At 33.2% G+C, this 20909-nt stretch overlaps 2 protein-coding genes across 6 annotated transcripts in view; both read right to left on the bottom strand.

Annotated features, from left to right (window-relative positions):
• The window catches only part of LOC109332992 (tubulin gamma-2 chain), a 10603-nt gene extending 3939 nt beyond the window's left edge, over positions 1-6664 (bottom strand). For all 3 annotated transcript variants that reach the window (XM_019568214.1, XM_019568222.1, XM_019568206.1), the window contains exons 1-2: positions 6384-6664; positions 5530-5730 (exon numbers count right to left, since the gene is read on the bottom strand). In XM_019568214.1, coding sequence (XP_019423759.1) covers positions 5530-5730; positions 6384-6512 — 330 coding nt within the window. In that variant the 5' untranslated portion in view covers positions 6513-6664. The remainder of the gene's footprint in view (positions 1-5529; positions 5731-6383) is intronic.
• Positions 12673-17309, bottom strand: LOC109332976 (CMP-sialic acid transporter 1). Of its 3 annotated transcripts, none has more exons than XM_019568176.1 (9): positions 17165-17309; positions 16972-17055; positions 16333-16547; positions 15740-15818; positions 14851-15020; positions 14570-14756; positions 14222-14299; positions 13415-13589; positions 12673-12851 (listed from the first exon to the last, which is right to left on the bottom strand). In XM_019568176.1, the coding sequence occupies exons 1-8, from the start codon at positions 17213-17215 to the stop codon at positions 13446-13448; spliced, it is 1008 nt and encodes a 335-aa protein (XP_019423721.1). In that variant the 5' UTR covers positions 17216-17309; the 3' UTR covers positions 12673-12851; positions 13415-13445. The 3 variants fall into 3 exon arrangements, with proteins under 3 accessions (XP_019423721.1, XP_019423730.1, XP_019423737.1); XM_019568185.1 differs by having other exon boundaries at positions 12673-12782; XM_019568192.1 differs by having other exon boundaries at positions 12779-12793.

Below are 20909 nucleotides of genomic sequence, written 5' to 3'. Positions count from 1 at the left end.
GAACAGTTGGAGTGTAACTGGTTGTGGAACCAGAGAATGATCGAGGGATCCATTGTGTAACCTTGCAAACTACTCTTGTAATATCATCTTCTACCTAATAAACCTTTTAGAACCCTACCACAAATCATACAGATTGTGGGTTAGGGGCTTTTCTTTTCATTTGCTCTTCTATTTCTTCTTACATTGATACCAGTGTCTATCACTGGTATCAGACCACCGTTTCTGGTGCATGAGGGAAGTGAGGACCACCATCGTCGTTGTGATCTGCGTATGGTATCTACTCGAAGAATGGCCAAGGAGAATGATAGCTAGGTGCAAGAGAGGGATGAGATGCGACAAGAACGGGAAGCGATACGTTTACGCCTCGAGCTTAATGAGGCTCGTACCAAGAAAACTGAAAACTTAATGGAGGCGATTGCGATGAAGTTGGGCATACCCTTGGGAGACGATTCTGTGGGGGTAGGCAACGAGAACGAAGAGGAGGTAGAAAGTCACAGAACACGTCCAACTCAGGACACATGGCGTAAACTAGAGATACCAGTCTTTCTGGGAGATGATGCGTATGGGTGGGTGCAAAGATTGGAGAGGTATTTCACCTTAAGAGTTGTGACTGAGGAGGAAAGGATGCAAGCTACCACGGTGGCCCTTGAGGGCAAGGCTCTAAGTTGGTTTCAGTGGTGGAGCGTTGTAACCCCTCCCAACCTGGGACAGCTTCAAATTAGCTGTGGTAAGACGTTTTCAACCCTCTATAGTACAAAATCCTTTCGAATTGCTATTGTCCTTAAAACAAGAAGGAACCGTAGAAGCGTATGTCGAAGAATTTGAAAAATATGCAGGGGCTTTGCAAGAAGTTGACAAGGATTTTATTAGGGGTATTTTTTTAAATGGGTTGAAAGAGGAAATAAGAGTGGAAGTGAAGTTGTATGAATTAGAAACCCTGTCTCAGATCATCAAAAAGGCTATCCTCATTGAGCAAAAGAATGTGGTAATGAGTAGAAACATTAGTTCGGGTTCCACTAGATCTGGAGTTCCCTATAAGGGGCACCCTTATAGCAAGGTGGTATATGTGGAAAATTCATCAACTAGCAATAATAGAAGAGAGGGGTCAGTTGTGGGAAGTGCAGGGGGTAACACTAGGTCTACCCAGGAGGCTGAGAGTTCTAAGGTCAGGGGGACTATAGAAGGCTCACTAGTGTAGAAATGAAGGAGAAGAGGGAAAAGGGCCTATGCTTCAAATGTGATGAACCCTTCACTAGGGATCATGTCTGCAAACATAGACAGTTAGGGATGATAATCATGGCTAAAGAGGAGGACCTTGATGGAGACCTGGAGGGGGGGAGGGGAGCAAGAAGCCTTAAATTCTTTGCAACTCTCACTTTACTCTATGAAGGGACTTACCTCTACTAAATCATGGAAGATGAGGGGGATTCTTAGAGGTACTCCGGTGGTAATCATGATAGATTGTGGAGCATCCCATAATTTCATTGCTGAGGATTTAGTGGACAGCTTGAAGTTGAAGATAGAAAGGACTAAAACCTATGTAGTAGAGGTAGGGGATGGTCACCAAGTCAGGTGTCAAGGTAAATGTACTCACCTCAGGTTAAACCTTCAAGACTTGGAGGTGGTCCAAGACTTTTACTTGTTTGGTTTGAAAGGGGTGGACTTAGTCTTGGGAATTGGCTGGTTAGCAGACTTGGGAGAAATCAGGGCTGATTTTGGGAAGATGGTCTTAAATGTGAAGAAGGGAGACTCAACAATCACATTGGTGGGTGACCCTGCATTAACTAAAACAGAGTTATCATTGGGAGCCTTCATGCAGGTTCTATTGAAGGAAGAAGAAGGGTTGCTAGTTCAGTGTGGCCCCAAAAATCAGACCAGGATTGAGGAAGTTGTGCCAGTGGAAATACAGGGGATGCTACAACAGTAACAAGAGGTGTTTCAGGATCCTCAGGGCCTTCCACCATCTAGGAGGCAAGATCATGCCATTCACCTAAAGGAAGGAGCAGAGGTACCCAACCTCAGGCCATACAAGTGCCCTCATTATCATAAGGCAGAGATAGAAAGGTTGATTGCTGAAATGATGGAGGCTGGTGTGATCAGGTCCAGCATAAGTCCATACTCAAGCCCTATCATATTGGTGAAGAAAAAAGATGGGGGGTGGAGGTTCTTGTAGACTATAGGGCTCTCAATAAGGTCACCATCCCTAATAAATTCTATATCCCTCTTGTTGATGAATTACTTGATGAGATTGGGGGGGCAGGGGTATTTTCCAAACTGGATCTCAAATCAAGGTATCATCAAATTAGAATGTGGGAGGAAGATGTAGAAAAGACTGCTTTTAGGACTCATGATGGGCATTATGAGTTCATGGTCATGCCCTTTGAGCTGACTAGCCCCTTCAACTTTTCAGGCCCTAATGAACAAAATTTTGAGACCCTACTTGAGAAAATTTACCCTAGTGTTCTTTGATGAAATCTTAGTATATAGTCCTGATTTAATTTCTCATGTGCAACACTTACAATCAGTCTTGGCCTTGTTAATTCAACACTCTCTAAAGACAAATCAGAAAAAGTGCAGCTTTGGCCAATAGAGCATTGAGTATTTGAGGCATATAATCTATGGGAAGGGGGTGGCTGCAAATTTGTCCAAGGTTGAGGGTATGCAGACTTGGCCTCAGCCTATTACTATTAAAGGATTAAGGGGATTTCTAGGCCTAACAGGATATTATAGAAAGTTTGTCAAAGATTATGGAAAAATGGCCAAACCACTCCCTGATTTACTCAAGAAAGATAGTTTCAGTTGGGCTCAAGAATCTACATAAGCTTTTGAGAAGTTGAAGGCAGCTATGGTAGATTTACCCCTGCTAGCAATACCTGACTTTACTAAGGAGTTTGTGTTGGAGACAGATGCCTCAAGTAAAGGGTTACGGGTTGTCCTAATGCAGAGTGGGAGGCCCTTAGCATTCTAGAGTCAGGGATTATCTCCTAGGGCTCAGCAAAAATCAGTGTATGAAAGAGAGCTCATGGCTTTGGTTCAAGCCATCCAAAAATGGAGGCACTATCTGTTATGGAGGCATTTTGTCATCAAGACAAATCAAAAGAGCTTGAAATTTTTAACTGAGCAGAGGTTGTTTACAGATGAGCAATTTAAATGGACAGTGAAGTTGGTGGGTCTAGAATTTGAAATTCAGTATAAACCAGGGCATAAGAATTCTGTAGCAGATGCTTTGTCAAGGAGATTAATGTACTCTGCCATCTCCCTATTAACCAGTGATGAAGTGGACAATTGGAACCAGGAATTGCAACAAGATTCCAAGTGGTCAAGCGTTATTCAAGATCTGATGGTTTCTCCTAGTACTCATCCTGAGTTTGAACTGAAGAAATGAATACTTTACTATAAGGAAAGGTTGGTTCTCTCAAAGACATCTAACAAAATTCCTATTATTTTGGCTGAATCTCATGAAACACCAATGGGGGGTCATTCTGGGTTTTTCAAAACATATAAGAAGATTGCCAGTTTTCTGTTTTGGGAAGGAATGATGTCAGATATCGAGAGTTTTGTAGAAGGTTGTGTAGTGTGCCAGAGAAATAAATATTCTACCCTAGCTCCTGTAGGCTTGATTCAACCCCTACCTATCCCTCAACAGGTTTGGATGGATATATCCATGAACTTCATAGGGGGTTGCCTAAGGTGAAGGGCAAGGATACTATTTTTGTGGTGGTGGACAGGTTATCTAAGTATGTTCACATCTTTCCTTTGGGGCACTCTTATTCAGTCAAGGAGGTGGCCATTGTTTTCTTAAAGGAGGTAGTCAGATTACATGGATTCCCTTCATCCATAGTGTCTGATAGAGACCATTTATTCCTAAGCCAATTTTGGAATGAGTTGTTCAGATTGGCTGGCATCAAACTAAAACTCAGCACTTCATACCATCCACAGACAGATGGGCAAACTGAAGTGGCTAATAGATGTCTAAGAACATATCTCAGATGCTTTGTAGGTCCCAGGCCTAGACAGTGAGTTGAGTTTTGGTTTAACTCCAATTATAATAGCTCAGCTGGAATGACACCATTGAAGGCTTTATATGGGAGAGAAGCCCCTACACTACTAAAAGCAGGAGCTATTCCGTCTAGGGTGGAGGAAGTGAACCAATTGCTTGACCAAAGGGACAGGATCCTAGAAACAGAATCTATTGAAGGCCCAGAATCTAATGAGGCAGCAAGCTGACAAGCATAGAAGATTAGTAGAATTTGCAGTGGGTGATTGGGTGTATCTTAAACTACAGCCTTACAAGCTCAAATCATTGGCTAGCAGGCCCTATGCTAAGTTAGCTCCAAGGTTTTATGGCCGTTATCAAGTGATTAGCAGGATAGGGGTTGTTGCTTATAAGCTGGCCTTGCCTAGTCATGCAAAAATTCACCTAGTATTCCATGTATCTCTCTTGAAAAGGGCCCTAAAACCTAACCAGCAGCCTCCCATGATGAATGAAGAATTAGAGTTGGAGGTCAATCCAGAAGGAATACTTGACAGTAGACAAGATGAACAAGGAAATTTAGAAGTATTTGTTAAGTGGCAAGATCTTCCCAATCATGATAGCACTTGGGAAGGAGCAGCTATTTTACAATAAAGATTTCCAATTTTTTCACTTGAGGACAAGTTAGTTCTTTTAGGGAAGGGTATTGATAAGGCTAAGTCTATTCCTAAGCCTTATATTAAGCACGTTTACACAAGGAGTAAGAGAAATGTAGTTAAGTGATAGTTATTTGACCACTTTCTCCTCTTAGCAGTTAGTTAGTTAGATTATAAAAGGGAAAGTGGTAGTTACTGAAAAGGGGGGGGGGGACAGTTGGAGTGTAACTGGTTGTGGAACCAGAGAATGATCGAGGGATCCATTGTGTAACCTTGCAAACTACTCTTGTAATATCATCTTCTACCTAATAAACCTTTTAGAACCCTACCACAAATCATACAGATTGTGGGTTAGGGGCTTTTCTTTTCATTTGCTCTTCTATTTCTTCTTACATTGATACCAGTGTCTATCATTATACATGTGCAAATGCTTGCCCAGTGATTTCTTGTAAAGCAGCAATTTTCAGTAATTATATAGGTGCCAGTTTACTCTCAATCTCCAATAAATAGAATCATCAATTGATATCCGTTAAAACTGCATGCTACACAGCATTGCTGAACAACAGAGTCTTAAAAGAAGCTCATCGGCAGTCTTATTAATTGATTCCCAATGTTGACTACTGTGTCAATTCACAACCATCATGAGTGTCTGTTCATAAATACAGACATTCAAACTTCATCTTTATGGGCATATTGTATACCACCAAACTAATGGAAAACCACCGCACAAAATTACTAAAACATCTCCATATGGTGACATGACATTTACTAGATTAACATGATACAAATTCACTACAAAATACTGTGAAATATTGAGATGGAAACAGAACTCGTGGAAGCAACAAAATTTTGTCAAAAGAAGGTATGCAACTCAAAATACAGAATGCTCAAGTAAAAAACCTGATGATATCCACTGGCCCAATTGTTTCCTGCACCACCTCCATGATCTGAAAGAAAGATGTTCTCATGATTATAGAGATTCCGGTATTCACCATTTTGAATTCCATTAATAACTCTTGGCTCCAAGTCAATCAGTAAAGCTCGTGGTATATAATGCTGATCATCAGCTTGATAGAAGAACACATCTTTCCTATCACCTCCCTGCGGCATTTTGAATCAAATTATTAAATATAGAACTGATCTTCACAAATCACAAGTTCGGAAATGATGCATACTTGTAGATATCTAATCATTCCGCCGCTCATCAAAGTTCATAACGAAATTAATTTAAATAATAACAGTAACTAGAAAACTCAATCTGAAACAACAATACTCGCATACTTATGGCAACCGGCAACCCAGAAACTGTAAACTCAACAGTCATACTTCCCATTTTCCCTTTTAAAGTAACTTACACGATCAAAAATGATACTTATATACTATTTGAGGTATGAATAGGATTTGGATTGTTCACGCAAAGTTGCAACAAGGCCCTAGAGAGGTTTGACAATTAGCATATAAGGTGAGAAGAATGTGATTTTAAGTGATATTACTCTTAAAAGATAGCTGAATAAAAAAGATGGATCCATATAATAACATATAGATTCTACAATGTTTAATGTTTGCATCGGACTGTCTAACACAACTTTCACCTTTTATCCGAGATTAGGACCAACTGTATATAGTATCGAGAAATTAGTAAATAGTAAAAAAATGGCTAGAAAAAGTGCAGCCCATTATTTAGTGTTAGTCCATGAGAAACAAAGTTGAAAACTTGACCCTAAAGGAGATGAAATAGAGTGAAATAGTGAAACCTGAGTAGCGAAATCTTCGAGGATTCCTTCTTTGCTGATTCCATGTTCGAGACAAAGCTGCTTCCAGAACTCCATTCCGATCTGGTTTCCACATTGTCCAACCTGGAGAGTGATGATTTCTCGAGGCATTCTTTTTCGGTTTGTTTCTCGCCAAAATCACAACGAAATTAGGGTTTGGAATTTGAAACAAATAGTAAGGAAGAAAGAGAGAAAGAAAAAGAGGGAAAATGAAAATGGCTCAAATGATGTGATTCATTTTGTTATAGTCATCATTGCTACTCTTACCTTTTATTTCTTTATTCTAAATGTTTATATAGTAAGCACTTTTTAGTGTATTCGCAAAGTTTAGGTTATTTCAATTTTCGATTTAAAAAATATTTATTTCAATTTCTATAAGCAATGTTTAATTAAAACATGTATATATTTCAATGTTTAATTTCAATGGTCACATGAGTTCTGTTGACATCGTTGGATGGGGTATGTGGGACTCAGGACTCAGAATTGAGTGAGAGGTGTTATAGTTTTTAGGCATATTGGTGGGTATTGCTTCAATATGACTGAAGGGTTTATTTAATTTCCATAGATCATCATGATGTAATAAGTCATGTCCGGCGTCATTATTCTTTGGTGTGAAAGTTTTTGGATTGGGATGTTTGAATACATGCAAGATATAGATGAAATGTCTCCTAAGTATAATCTAGGACCACATAGGTGAGTATTTGAAAGATATTCTGACGTTCAAGTCAATATGAGAAGTATATGTATAGAGAAAATATAATGCAAGAGTGAGAATATAGAGAGAATATTATGTGTTAACTTCATTATCAAACATCTCCCCTATTTATAGAGGAGGTGTACATGAAATATTTCCTAATAGATATTATTGGCATGAATAATCATCTTTTCCTATTAAGCTTGTTCCAAATAAGCATGAGTTGCTTTATCCAGGCAAATCCATACTCCTAAGATAGTTGACTTATAGCATGTCTTAGTTGTCATAGCTATATTAAGAATGACCTTGTTGGTACAATGTACCTGCGACATGTGCAATTGTGACAACAATTTGTGTTGTTTAAGCGACATGCTAGTCTTATATAAGCGGCATGAAAGTCTAGTGGCAGAAGGTTATGGTCTCATATATAGTTGTCTAGGCCTTGTCCAGTCAATTATGTCTTTTATCTAGTTTGGTTAATTATCTGGACATAATCATCGTTTATAAGGACCGAATCTTCTATGCTTGGTATTTGACCGAACCTTGGTAAGCTTGCCCATCCATGACGTATTTTGAATCACGGTGAAACAAAGGGCCTCACATAAATCACAATATATTTTAGAGTAAATTACACTAACATCTCCTGATTTTTAAAGAAATTACACAAATTATCCCTCACTTTTTTACACCTACACAAACCCCCTAAATTTTATATTTTCATTACACTGACTACCATACACGAAAAATAAGTATAATCTTCTAAACATGAAATGTGATAAATGTAATTAATTAAACAAAACATGGTATATTATGAAGACAAATCCAAATAATATATAAGTCAATATCTCTTTATTATTTTTGGTTCGTTACAATATAATATAAGAGCGATTTAAATAATATTTCTTTAGAATTGTTGATGTATTTTGTAACTAAAAATAATAAAAAATACATTAATTTGTATATTATTTGGACGTGTCTCCACAATATACCATATTTTATTTAACTTAACTACATTTATCACATTTTTTGTTTAAAAGATTATACTTATTTCTCATGCAGGGGTAATAAGTGTAATGAAAGTATAAAATTTATGGGGTTTGTACGGGTGTAGAAAAGTAAGGGGTGGTTTGTATAATTTTACTAAAAATCAGGGGACATCATTGTAATTTACTCTATACTTTATTTATAAATTATACGTTAATAAATTAAAGTCCTTAACAAATACCCCAATATTGAATATTTATTTGAAACTTATACAATCATATTTTATTATGGTGTATTTTCTTTGAAATTGACTTCCACTTCGTTCACTTTTTATTTTAATGAAAAATTAGAATGACTTTACTATATACTTTAAAAAATGACACTTTAAATATATAGAAATGATTAAATTTTTATAGGAATTTAATATTTCTATTCTTAATATAAAATTTTTAAATCGTTTATACACATGTATGTTATTTTTATTAAAAACTCAATAATAGTGGATCTCAAACAGTAAGAAACATAAAAAAAAGCCTCTAATTTTTGTATGGGTGCACTCCCTTCTAAATAGTAAATACCATGCCCCGCTGATTGAAAAAATCACTGCACGGCTAAATCATTGGAGTACCAAGCTGCAGGCAGAATTCAACTAATCAAAAGTGTCCTTTTTTTAATAGTCAACTATTGGATGCAGGTGTTTCTATTGATACCATAACTTACATCAATTTTAAATAGTACGAAATAATACTTATTGGTTAAGTTACGACCCAGGTCACTCTATTTAAGACGTTCATACTAATAGTTTTCAACAAACCATGTTCCAACAGTTTCCCATGCCGAAAAAGATCCTGCATCATCTTGAAGCCAAATGTAGGACTTTCTTAAGGAGTGGAAAGACCGAGAACTACAAGAAAGCTCAATGCCCATGTGGTTTAGGACCATTTATGTGATTCTAAGAATGCTAGAGGGCTAAATCTCATAGCACTTGGGGATTGGAACTAGGCAAACATGGCCTAGTTGCTTTGGAACCTGGCCACCAAAGCTAATAAACTTTGGCTTAAATGGATTCATACATACTACTTAAAAGGTGAAGATGTAAGTGAATACCAAGTCAGCTATAATTGCTCTAGGATCCTCAAGCATATCTTCAAAAATGCAAAACAAAGATTTTACACACATTAAGTTGGTTAGAAGCTTACAGTACTGGAAGATTCCATATAAGAAAGATGTATATGGAACTTAGAGGCCCCAAACATCAAGTTGGTTGGAAGAGAATTTTCTATGGCAACATTGCTAGACCAAGATCACAATTCACACAATGGTTGGCCTATCATGTAAGACTACCTACCAAAGATAGACTACAAGGGTCTGAAATTGTATCCATAAGGGTCTGAAATTGTATTGTGATAAACGTAGTTCTAACTTATCTTAGATCAGTCATATCTTTATGTATATTAACCTGGAAATGTGTACTTTCATGCTTTGGTAATAGATGTCTTATTGCTCCCAAAAAACTCAATAATAATTAACAGGATAAAAAAAACTCAATAAATGTATTTGAGATTCTTTTATGTGTTCAATCCCTTAAGGAAGCTTCATTATTAAAGTGTAGAAATCAAAACTTTCATGACAAAGAATAAGTATTTAGTAAGTGGGCTAGACCTCAGACCTATACCTAAATTACTTATATACCCCAGCAGAGTCATAACTAAATATTTATTCATGTTTTATTTTATAAAAAAATGTATGTGATTTTTATATCAACAATGTGTTAGTTTAATGATGTAAAGCTTCATTGGATCCCCGAGTTTGATGATTCAATTTTTGGGAATAATATTTATTGGAAGAAGCATTCACATACCCAAAAAATAAAAGGATATCTTTAGTAATACATAAAAAAAACTTATTAATTTTATAGCTGACTTAGGTGCACACTTGAATTGCAATAATAACTAAAAATCATAAGCTATAGAATATATGATTTCTCTGTTATAGAATAAATGAAGCACACAATTAGAATTGCACATGCAATAAAAAGGAATTAACAATAGCACCATGTTAGAAGAAAAAAATCACATATATTGCTTCAACAAAATGAAGTTAATCAAATCCATATAGTTATCTTTCCTAATTACTGGGTAAAAGGTGCAAGCCACATAATAAATAATAAAGAAAATAGCTTAATATAGATAATACAAAGTATTTACATATCTGCCACCAAATTATAATCTTTGGCCAAACTACATAAACAACCACTTGAAATCTGAAAACTAACCATAAAAACTTCTATATGTGATCTTAAATATAATAAGTAATCATCTTCAATACCTGAAAACTTGTTTTTTTTAATCAAACATGAAAAAAGGCTTACAAACATAACTTGTAGAACACCCTGTACAAGAGAAAAGAGAATTTTTTTTGGCAACAATCAAAACCTTAATGATTTGTTTAAGAGTTGAGTTATAGGATGGAGGAAAGAGAAAAAAGGAAAGTTTCAAAATCATATAGTAAGTGCATTTCATAACTTTCAAGTATTTTCCTTCACTTCATTGCCCTCTAATAATCAAACTCGTAAACAGATCCTGACACATGACAAGGTAAGAAGATGAGAAGGTTATTAAGATGAAGTCCATAAGAAAGCTCCCATGGCAAATTTTCTCTTTTGTTGAACATCACCAATGATTGGTAACCCATATTGTTTGAGCAAGCAATCAATTTTCCACTCAGCCATTGTCTCATAGTCTTTTTTGGTGTACCTTGGATAGTGCAATGGCATCTTAAAAGGCCCACAAACATTCTTGGATTTTGTCCCTCCAACTTGGTTTGTAGAAGAAGACATAGTCATAGACTCCATTTTCTCCTTCAATAAATGATCTTCCTTTCTTGCTATGCTTATATTATTTCTCTCTTGTGTGTAGATATGATATGATCTCTTTTGTGTTGCTTGTTTATGTTTAATAAATAATTTATAGAGCAATTCAGGAAAGTGATAGAGAAGAAAATGACAACTTTGTGGCTAGCATAATGTCGACGTGAGTTACATATATAATTGATATTTACTTTTTGAAGTTACAATTTAGTAATAATTTCAATGTCAAGGGGATATCAATGTAATTTTAATTCATGTTGTCGACATCTTAAATAGCCTTTTGTTTTCTTTCATTCTTTGTACCAATGTTATTAAATGGTTTAATTTTAATTTTAACTACTATGATTCTTTATTTTAAAAGTTATATGTTTTAATATTTAGTAGGAGACTTAGAAAATACCTTAAAATAGGGTCTATTATGGTTGATTCACCTTCTATCTTGAAATTTATAAATGCATAAAAAGAAATTGTGTATCATCGTAAATAAACTGAAAATGGATTAAAATGAAGAAATGGTGTAATAAAAGGTAACATGATTTTAGCAAACAATGTTCCTTTGAACATCATATATTACCAAAAAGTCTAATTTCAACTTGCCTCTATCTCATTCATTGTATCATTGTATATTAAACTCAGAAAAAATAATCCAAAAAACTGAATATTATAGTGTATTAAAAGGCATACAAGTTATCAAGAGGTTTACCAGTTCTTTAATCTTAGGCGTGTTCCTTTCTGAATATTCCTTTATATGAAAAGAATAATAGAATAAATCAACACTAAAAATAGATAAATAATTAGATAATATATGGGCCCCTTCCAGCTTATAATTGATTGGCCCAACATATTGAAAACAGCTTAATATAAAATAATGTGTGCAAATATCCAACATTTTTTGTATAATCAAATATATCTACTCATTCTATGGATAAAAAATTAATCAATCTCAAAGTGTAATTATCTCTCCCAATAAATGTCACTCACAAAAATCGAAGTCTTAACATTTTAGTCTATCTAAGAATTTAGTGGGGCATTATATCACTAGACCAATGTCTTATTGATATTTTGATACAAGCATATAATTGACACTTGCTATTAGCATATATAGCCAAATTCATGCTGAATATATCATTCAAAAACAAAAATTTATTAAAATTAAAATACAACTTAGAAGGTAAAGTATTCAATATTTAGTTGAAAACAATGAGGAGGATATACACAGTAATACCAACATTTATTTAAACCCAATGACTAGTTATATAATTGAGTGGCTAAAAATACATTAGTAGTCAAAAGTTTTAAGTTCTATATGATAGAGGAGGGTATTAAATACCTTGATGCTACATTTCAAATAACTACCAGACATTTCCATATATTTTTGTACAACCAAGAAAGTATAATTTTCTGCACTAAACATTAAAAAAAGCTTAGATAAGTGGTTTCAGTATCAAAACATTAAGCCAGAAAGATAAGAGGTCCAAAATAATACTATAAGAAAGACACGAGGTCCAACTCTGCATATGTGGAAGCAAACAATTTAAAATAAAGCACGAGACTCCAACCGAGTCGGGTCTAGGGAGGGTAGATATATGTGGCATACCCTTTCAAGGGAATACACTGTTTTCAGAGTTTAAACTCATGACCTCAGGTCACGAGACAAACAACCTTACTATTGCGCTCATGTTCGCTCTCTAAGCAAACAACTTAACAGAAGATGAAAATTTTGGAAGAAAAATCAAGAACCTATACTTAACAGTGATGTTGCTAAAAGCCAATGACAAGAAGCTGTTTCACTCTAAGCCTCATCCTGTGCAATTCTCTTCCTTCAATATCCTCTCTTCTAAATCACTGAATCATTGCAGACTGTAAAATATTCTGCATTTCTGAAAGAAAGATTTTAAAAAACCTGCAGAACCAATAGGAGTGCATTGAAAATCAAATCAACAGAAACAAAAATAGTATAACAGCTACTTATCTATATGTATGTATATATATTATAGATGTTTAATGAACTGGTCAATTAATCAAACTAAAAACCATTTTAATGCATACGGGTAAATTAGCATACACCACTTCCCTATGATAAGAAATAATAATATAAAAAGGTAATTCATCAAAGACACTATTTCAACAACACATCCCAATATAAATTATTTAATTTTATTTCATAGGCAATGGATAGAAAAATCGTATTTCTATTAGCACTTTAGCGTGTATAAGAACTTCGAAGCGCGATTATATTTCAAGACCAAGAAACAAGGAACACTGATATACTGTAAACTGCAATTTCTTTTAATTAAAGTGATACTTAATTCAGAATAATGTTTGCTACTTAATTAAGACCTTAGTTACATACTTAATGCTACACACATTATCTAACTAGCAATGTCATATTTTACTTGATAATATTTTATTTATTTGATGTGATTAATAAAACCAAAATCAGAATTCAAATGCATGTTTAGTTACCAAAGCATTGTTTTCGGATATTGATATAACATCATGAATGTGTTCTTCGATCAACAGATACTTCAATGAGCCTCTCTTCATCTGGTTTGACTGTTAACGGCATATCCAAGAGCATATTTGGTGGGGCAAAATACATGTGTAGGGACATCATACATATAATAATGCCCAAGAAAAGCTGCATCATGAAAGAAACAGAAAATTACTATCTATATTCGATTATAGACTGTGAACAATGGCATCAAAGGTTTTAATCAATCATATCAACAAAATTCTACCTCCACTAGAGTCGGAACAAAAAAAATACAAAACAAGGGTATTTACTTGTAAAGAATGGGTTTGGAAAAAGAAACATCATCTATAATATATATAAAGTTAAGCGAAATCACACTGCTCGTAAAGAATGGATATTTTCATAGGCTGCTCCAATAATCTTATTAAAATAAGCTAAAAAAGCTTACAAGAAGGCCATAAACTATTTATATAGGCTTATTTCCATAAGCTCAAATAAGGTCGCTCTATATACTCTTCCAAACGGCCCCAAAGAGCTTATTTTCATAAGCTTATTGAAATATGTTAAAAATAACTTATAGCAGGGTCATAATCTATTTTCATAAGTATAATCTTAGGAAGTGTTTTTATAAACTCAAATAAGTTCTATAAACTCTTTCAAACGCCCCTATGTCTGAGTGTTCTATCTAACATCCAAATTCTATGCACCAAAATTGATTGAATTAAAAGTTAGGCAATGGAGCGAGTGCATGGAACAGTTTCCTACAAATATAAGAAATGCAAAGGCTGGAAACTTACCTGCAATGTAGGTTTGAAGTTGAAGAGAAATAGCGATACTATCATAGTCAGCAGCATTGCCATTGATGTGGAATAGACCTAAGAAAGCAAATACGATAAACAATTAGATTTAAGGGAGAAAAAAGGGATGGTGGTGGGGGTATCAACACAGACCATATGCTTTGATGTTATGTGATACTTCACTGCTCATTTCAGTATGACATAAAAATTACTTATTTCCCTCATAAGAAAAAGATTATTCTCAAGGGGAAAATTCCATATCAAGGTCTACGTGAAATATATGAAGTGTGTGAACGACAAATACAAAAGAAAAAGAGATTTTCAAGAGGGTGGAGTGGAAGAACATACTTTGACAATATTATCAGCATGCTTCATCAACCAGGAAACCAAAAGACCAGTAGATCCAAGATTTAATACCACCAACCAGGTAGTGATAGTATATCCATTGAAAATACGTTGCCACCAGGGTCCATTTTCAAATCCACCTCTGAAATCGTCGAAAATAAGTCGTGCCAGGTTGAAAATAGTACCAAACCTGGAGAAAGAAACTCATTTAGTGTGTATGCATCTGAGTAGATAACAAAACAACATTAGAAGAACTACACACATATTCAAGAAAGAATACCTACGTGTAAAGCTGTACGTTCTGCCAGTATAAGCTGTCGTTGTTTTTCTTCATCAAGAACTCGGTATAAATTCCAGCTAATGCTGAGAGACAAGCAGACAGAACTCCCAACGTGTAACCCTGAATTGGAGCTGAGAAAATGGAGTCACATGAGGCCTCTCCACAGCCCCTAACCTAAATCAACAAACAGTAGATGTTCAATCTCAATATTATTTTTTATCATAGGGCTATTTTTGTAGATATAAAGGACATTGAATTCATAGTATAGAACTGAATTAATAGTATGAAACTGAATTCATAGTATGTGACTGATTAATTCATTGGGAAAAAATGGCTTGCATATACTAACCATCATATTATGGAACTGATTATGTCAAAGCAAGAACACTGAATTATCTAATGTAACCATCTAGAGCATTTTCTGAATTTGATATATTTGCTATTTGTGTTAAACTTTCATGTAATTTAACATGCAAGGTCATTGCATCTCTTAGGTCCTGTTCTCATGGTCACTTTTCAACACAGCTTATCATATTATGACTTAATCATGTCACCAACACAGTTACAACTAAGAGAAAAGAATAAATAATGTTCAGAGGAGGAAAAGATAAGGTTATTTTTTAGTCCAGTAGGGAAAAGTTAGAAGAATGAAAATATGGTATCTACTAAAATGAAAAAACAGAAAACAAACTACAAAACAGCCATCTTGCTGTCTGAAAATGACATTGTAAAATTACAAATGATAGAGCTAGATGTTTATGCAAATGATAGAGCTAGATGTCCTTAATCTAAATTTTCACTTCATAATATATATCAAATAATGCATAAATTTCAGATATCTTCTTATGTAAAATCCAAACAGATAGAGTTGTAAGATAATAAGATTTTGGCACCTGGCTCGTGGTTGTACCAACGGCCAACAACACGATTGCCATCCACTGCAAGTTAGAAAGCCTCTTCCCTAAGAACAGCCTATAAATAGCATTCTGAGATCAGCTCTAATTAAGAAACAGAACATATAAGTGGCGTTTGTTAGACATGTTATAACATGATGGAACACAACATATAAGTTTTGTTCTGTGTTCGGTGTATTCTATGAAACAGTAACACCACAAAAGACTAGGGGGGATTTGATAGACCTTATAGGGAGCTTATTAGGCTTATGATAACAACATACATACTTATGAGTTATGACCTTCTTATAAGCTCTTTTTAGCTTATTTCAATAAGCTTAATAGAGAATCTTGTCAAAATAAGCTTCTTTTAGCTTATTTAATAAAGCTAATTGAACAAAATAAGAACATCTGAAAAAGTAGAACATTTTGGTTCCACTGAAAAGGGTGGAACCAACGAAATCAGAACAGAAACAGAACATCTTATTCCAAGCTGTTCTATACTTCTATACACAAACCAAACGCTACCTAACAATGACTAACAGATACAGCTTGACCTCCACATTGATCAAATTATGAAAAAGAGATGGCACCTGAATAGAATTCCGGTTGTAACAATTTTCAGATTGCCCATTATCTGATATGTGGAAGTGTCCACAAATGTGAGAGTAGCAAACTGAACATTATTGTGAATCAGATATATAACAGAAGGAATGGGATACAACGCAACCGTTTTCCACTCTGTTGTCATCTTCGGCAGAGTTGATTTTTTACATTCCTTCCATAGTAACAAACTTGACACAGCAAGCTGTATGTTAGCACACACAAAGATATCAATGATACAAACACCAACCAATGTGATTAAAAGGCCTATTTGTTTAAACTACTTTCACTCAAAAAATGATTATTTTGATTAAAAAAATCCCATTTGTCACTTGCACATTTGTTCAGTTGAACTTTTACAAAAAAGAAGCAAATAAACTGAATTTAGCTTTGTTTGAGGTTATTTTTTCAGGCTCTTGAAAATTATTTTTCTAGAATCAATTTTTTAAGCTCAAGCAAATGGACCCTGAAAATCAAATCACATATTTACAAACCAACGTGATTAAGGACATGTTTGTTTGAGCCATTATCAACCAAAAAGTGATTATTTGTCATACTTATCAAAAAACCACATTTGCAAAAAATCAGAACTTCGTTGCTATAAAATAAAATTGAGAACACTAAGTTACCTTAAAAACCTCAGCAAGAAATGGGACAGTGGCATAATCATACTTATATGCTCCATTACTTTGTGATAGGGTTGTTAATATTCCCTGCCACATTGAATCATCATCAAAATCAATTTTAGAAATGAAACAAAGATTTGAAATAATTGATTTTGTGGGAAATGGAATTGAGGAGAGAAAAAAAGAAGAAATTGACCTGAGAACTAGTGAGAATAGTTAGGAGCGAAGCGACAAAGTACCATTGCATCTTCTTCTTCTTCTTCTTCCACTTTCTGCAGATCCACACAGAGAGAGAGAGAGACTAGTGAGAATAGTGCAGTGCAATGAAACGAAGCGTTTTATGAAAGAGTGTAAACTTTTTCACATAATTTGGTTAATAAATGTTTATTTATTTGTATGTAAAAATATATTTATTTACTTAAAAATAGCTAATCTACACACATGAAATTAAGGCTTTTCAATGGGGTTAGAAAGAGTTTATTTGATTTTTTTAGAATTTAGAATATGTTGTTAAGTTTTTTAGTTTATTTCAATAATCTAAACAAATACTACTTTCAAACTTATTTTTTTTTCAAAGATGTTGAATGAAAAGTGAAGGAAGTGGTATTTTATCCATCTTGTTTATATGAGAAACTAGCCGTGTACCCGTGCACTTGCACAAGTTGCTTCTTTGTTTATGCATAATGCAAATATAATATACATATATTTTATAATATCAATAAATCATGTATTGAATTACTATATTTTTCCTTTCATATAGGTGCAATATTAACATTAATTTTTGAGTGTATATGTAGAATATTAACAATTATAAATGCGTTTGTATAAGCATTTATTTGTTGAAAGTGTGATTATAGAAAATATTTGATTCTTAAATAACTCAAGAAATAAAATTTAAATTATATTGGATAATATCTCACCTCTATATTCTCTATATAAAATTATAAATAAATGGAGTTATTTTTGCATCATATTTTTTGTGATTACGTTTATAAGTATGATATAAAATTATAAGGATTTTTTAGCATATCTCTTAAATGCTTATGTTTTATTTTAGATTAATGTTCATTGTGTATAAATATTTGAATATATTTTTAGCTTTCAAATATTGTATAATTAAATGTTATTTATTTGATTATGTTTTAGCTAATAATCATTGTATGAAAATAACTCGTAAATTAAAAACACACTAAGTTAGGATATGACAAATATTTTTTATGATAATTTTAATCAAAATAATAAAAAGAGTCTAACAATTGATTTGTTATATTCCTAATTAAAATACATATATTTTCCATGAATATATATACCATTGTTATCTTTTAATTAAATAATATAATAATAGTAATTAAATACATGTTACCCGTACATTTGCATTACTAAGAAAACACATGTTACTCATGCATTCGCATAGTTAAAACGCACATATTACCCATACATTCATATTATTATTAAGAATATACATCTTACTTGTGTATTTGCATGTTCAAGCACATAAGAAAAATAAATTGATAATTTTTAATTTGAATTTTCTACAATTAGTATTAAATTATTATTAACATATAAAATATATAATATAAAATATATAAAAAAATATGAAGGAAAAAATGTGAGGAGAAGATGACATGTGACATGAAGGAAAAATGTAAGGTAAATTAACATGTGGCATGAGAGAGTTTTTTATTATATTATTTTTTTATTATGTTGTTAATAGAGAAAAATTAAAATTCAAAGAATCTGAACTGTAATATTAAAATTCAGTGCGAAAAATGTCAAAAAACTTCGATGAGGTGAAAAAGTACAATTATTCTTAGATTAATGGTAAACATTAAATTATATAGATAGATTAATGTAAAGAAATAATTTGAATGTGAAAAATGATTTCAATTTCATCTAATATTCAATGACTATTACTTTTTAACATAACAAAACATAGCTGACACTCAATTTTAGTGGGGTAGCGACATGACCTAATCACTAATTAATATTAAATTATTATTAGCATATAAAATATATAATATAAAAAGTAGGAAAAAAAATATGTGAGGAGGAGGTGACATGTGACATGAAGAAAAAAATGTAAGGAGAAAATGACATGTGGCATGAGAGAGTTTTTTTTATTATATTGTTAATAGATGTGGAAACTATTATTTCTAATGATTTGATTTCCATTGAAAGATAGTTAAAAGCAAAGTGATTAATGATTGATGTTTTATTCTAAAGTCAAAATTATTAAAAAAGTTTTAACTCAACTCAAAAATTATATTTCATTATCATTTGAACTAATGTTGATATTTAGGCTTTATTTGTAAATGTGACTTTGGAAGGGAAGATAAAGGATATTTATAAACTATTCCTTTGTTCGGGAGTTTGATGAATAAGAGATAAAGGTTTTGAGAATTTCTCAAACCCTTTAAAACCCATATGTCGTTATTTTTATAGTTCCTCCCATTTTTGGTTTGTTCGGAGACAAAATGTGAAAATACTTAAATATTTTTACTAAAATTATATAATTATATATTATTATTTATTTATTTATCATTATTAATTATATTTAAAAATAATAATAAAAAATATTCTAACACTATCATTAGCTTACCATCATCATCTAAATTTAATACTCACAAACAAGAGACAAACTTGTCTTCCTTTCCCATACATTTCATCTCCCTTCCTAACCATTTGATTATTCTCATTCCCTTTCTCTTATAACTCCCAAATATAGTCTTGGACTCTAAGGTTTTGTTTCGAAATGTGGTTTTGGAGGATCTCCCCCTTGTTTGGAAGTTTGATGAAGGAGATGAGAATGTTTTGCAGGGTTTCTCAAACCATCCATGTGCCTACTTTTAAAGTTCCACTAATTTGAAGTTTTTTGAGATAAAATATCAAAATAACTAAATATTTTTAATAATATTATATAATTACATATTATTGTTCATTTCCCATTGTTAATAACATTTTTAAAGGAAAAATAAAAATATTATTATATTATTATTAGTTTACCTCATCTAAATTTTAATACTCTCAAACAAGAAGGGAGAAGATTGTCTTCATTTTCTCTTCCATTCCTCCATCTTCTTAGCTTTTTAATCTATCAATCTTTTTTCTCATAATTCCCAAACAAACCTTAAAAGAATTGTTTTAATTTTATTAAGCATGTTTGATGTAACACCGCGAATTTTATGATTTTGAATTATAAGATTTTATTAATATTGTTATTAATTATATTTTCGAAAATGAATTTCTGAGAATTTTCGGTAAAGAATTAGACGAAACTCTAGTTGAGTTTTAGTCTTGAAATTCTATTTCCAATTTGGCGATAAATTTTCATGATTTTCGAAGACAGTCGGTTTCGGACCACTGTCGGGGGCGAATCTCACCCGATACGGCTCAAAAAGTGGTTTTTGAGTTCCGTAACTCGGAATTGAATTCCGATCGCGCCATTGGTTTTGTAATTTCATTTGAGTCAATATAGACTATGAGTATACCCATATCTATTTTCTAAATATTTTTCACTCGGAATGCCGAAATCCGAAATTCTAATCAGATATCAAAGTCGGGCGATTTATAATACCTGATCGAGTATTGACTGATAATACTCGGGCATGTTTACGCTCGTGTCCGCGAAGTGGTCATTTTGCATTGGGATGTGAAATTTGACTTTTATAAAGCAAATCTCACATCACTTTCACCCATATCTCATGAGCTCATCATTAGCCATCCTAGGAGATTTTTTCATCATTGCCTAGAGGAAATCTGATTTCCCTCTCTCCTTAAAGCCTCACATGTCACACTTCACTCCCTCACTCTTGCATTTTCAAAGAAGAGGTAAACCCTTTCTTCATCTTTTTCTCTCATTTCTCATTGTTTCTTCCATCTTCAATCTTTGATCTCTCAACATTAAACCAATGGATGTTGATGAGATTTAAGTATGTTGTTCA

Source organism: Lupinus angustifolius, chromosome LG02 (genome assembly GCF_001865875.1).
Source record: "Lupinus angustifolius cultivar Tanjil chromosome LG02, LupAngTanjil_v1.0, whole genome shotgun sequence".
Classification (NCBI taxonomy): Eukaryota; Viridiplantae; Streptophyta; class Magnoliopsida; order Fabales; family Fabaceae; genus Lupinus; species Lupinus angustifolius.
Note: the sequence above shows the minus strand (reverse complement) of the source record. Positions and strands in the feature narration are given on the sequence as shown.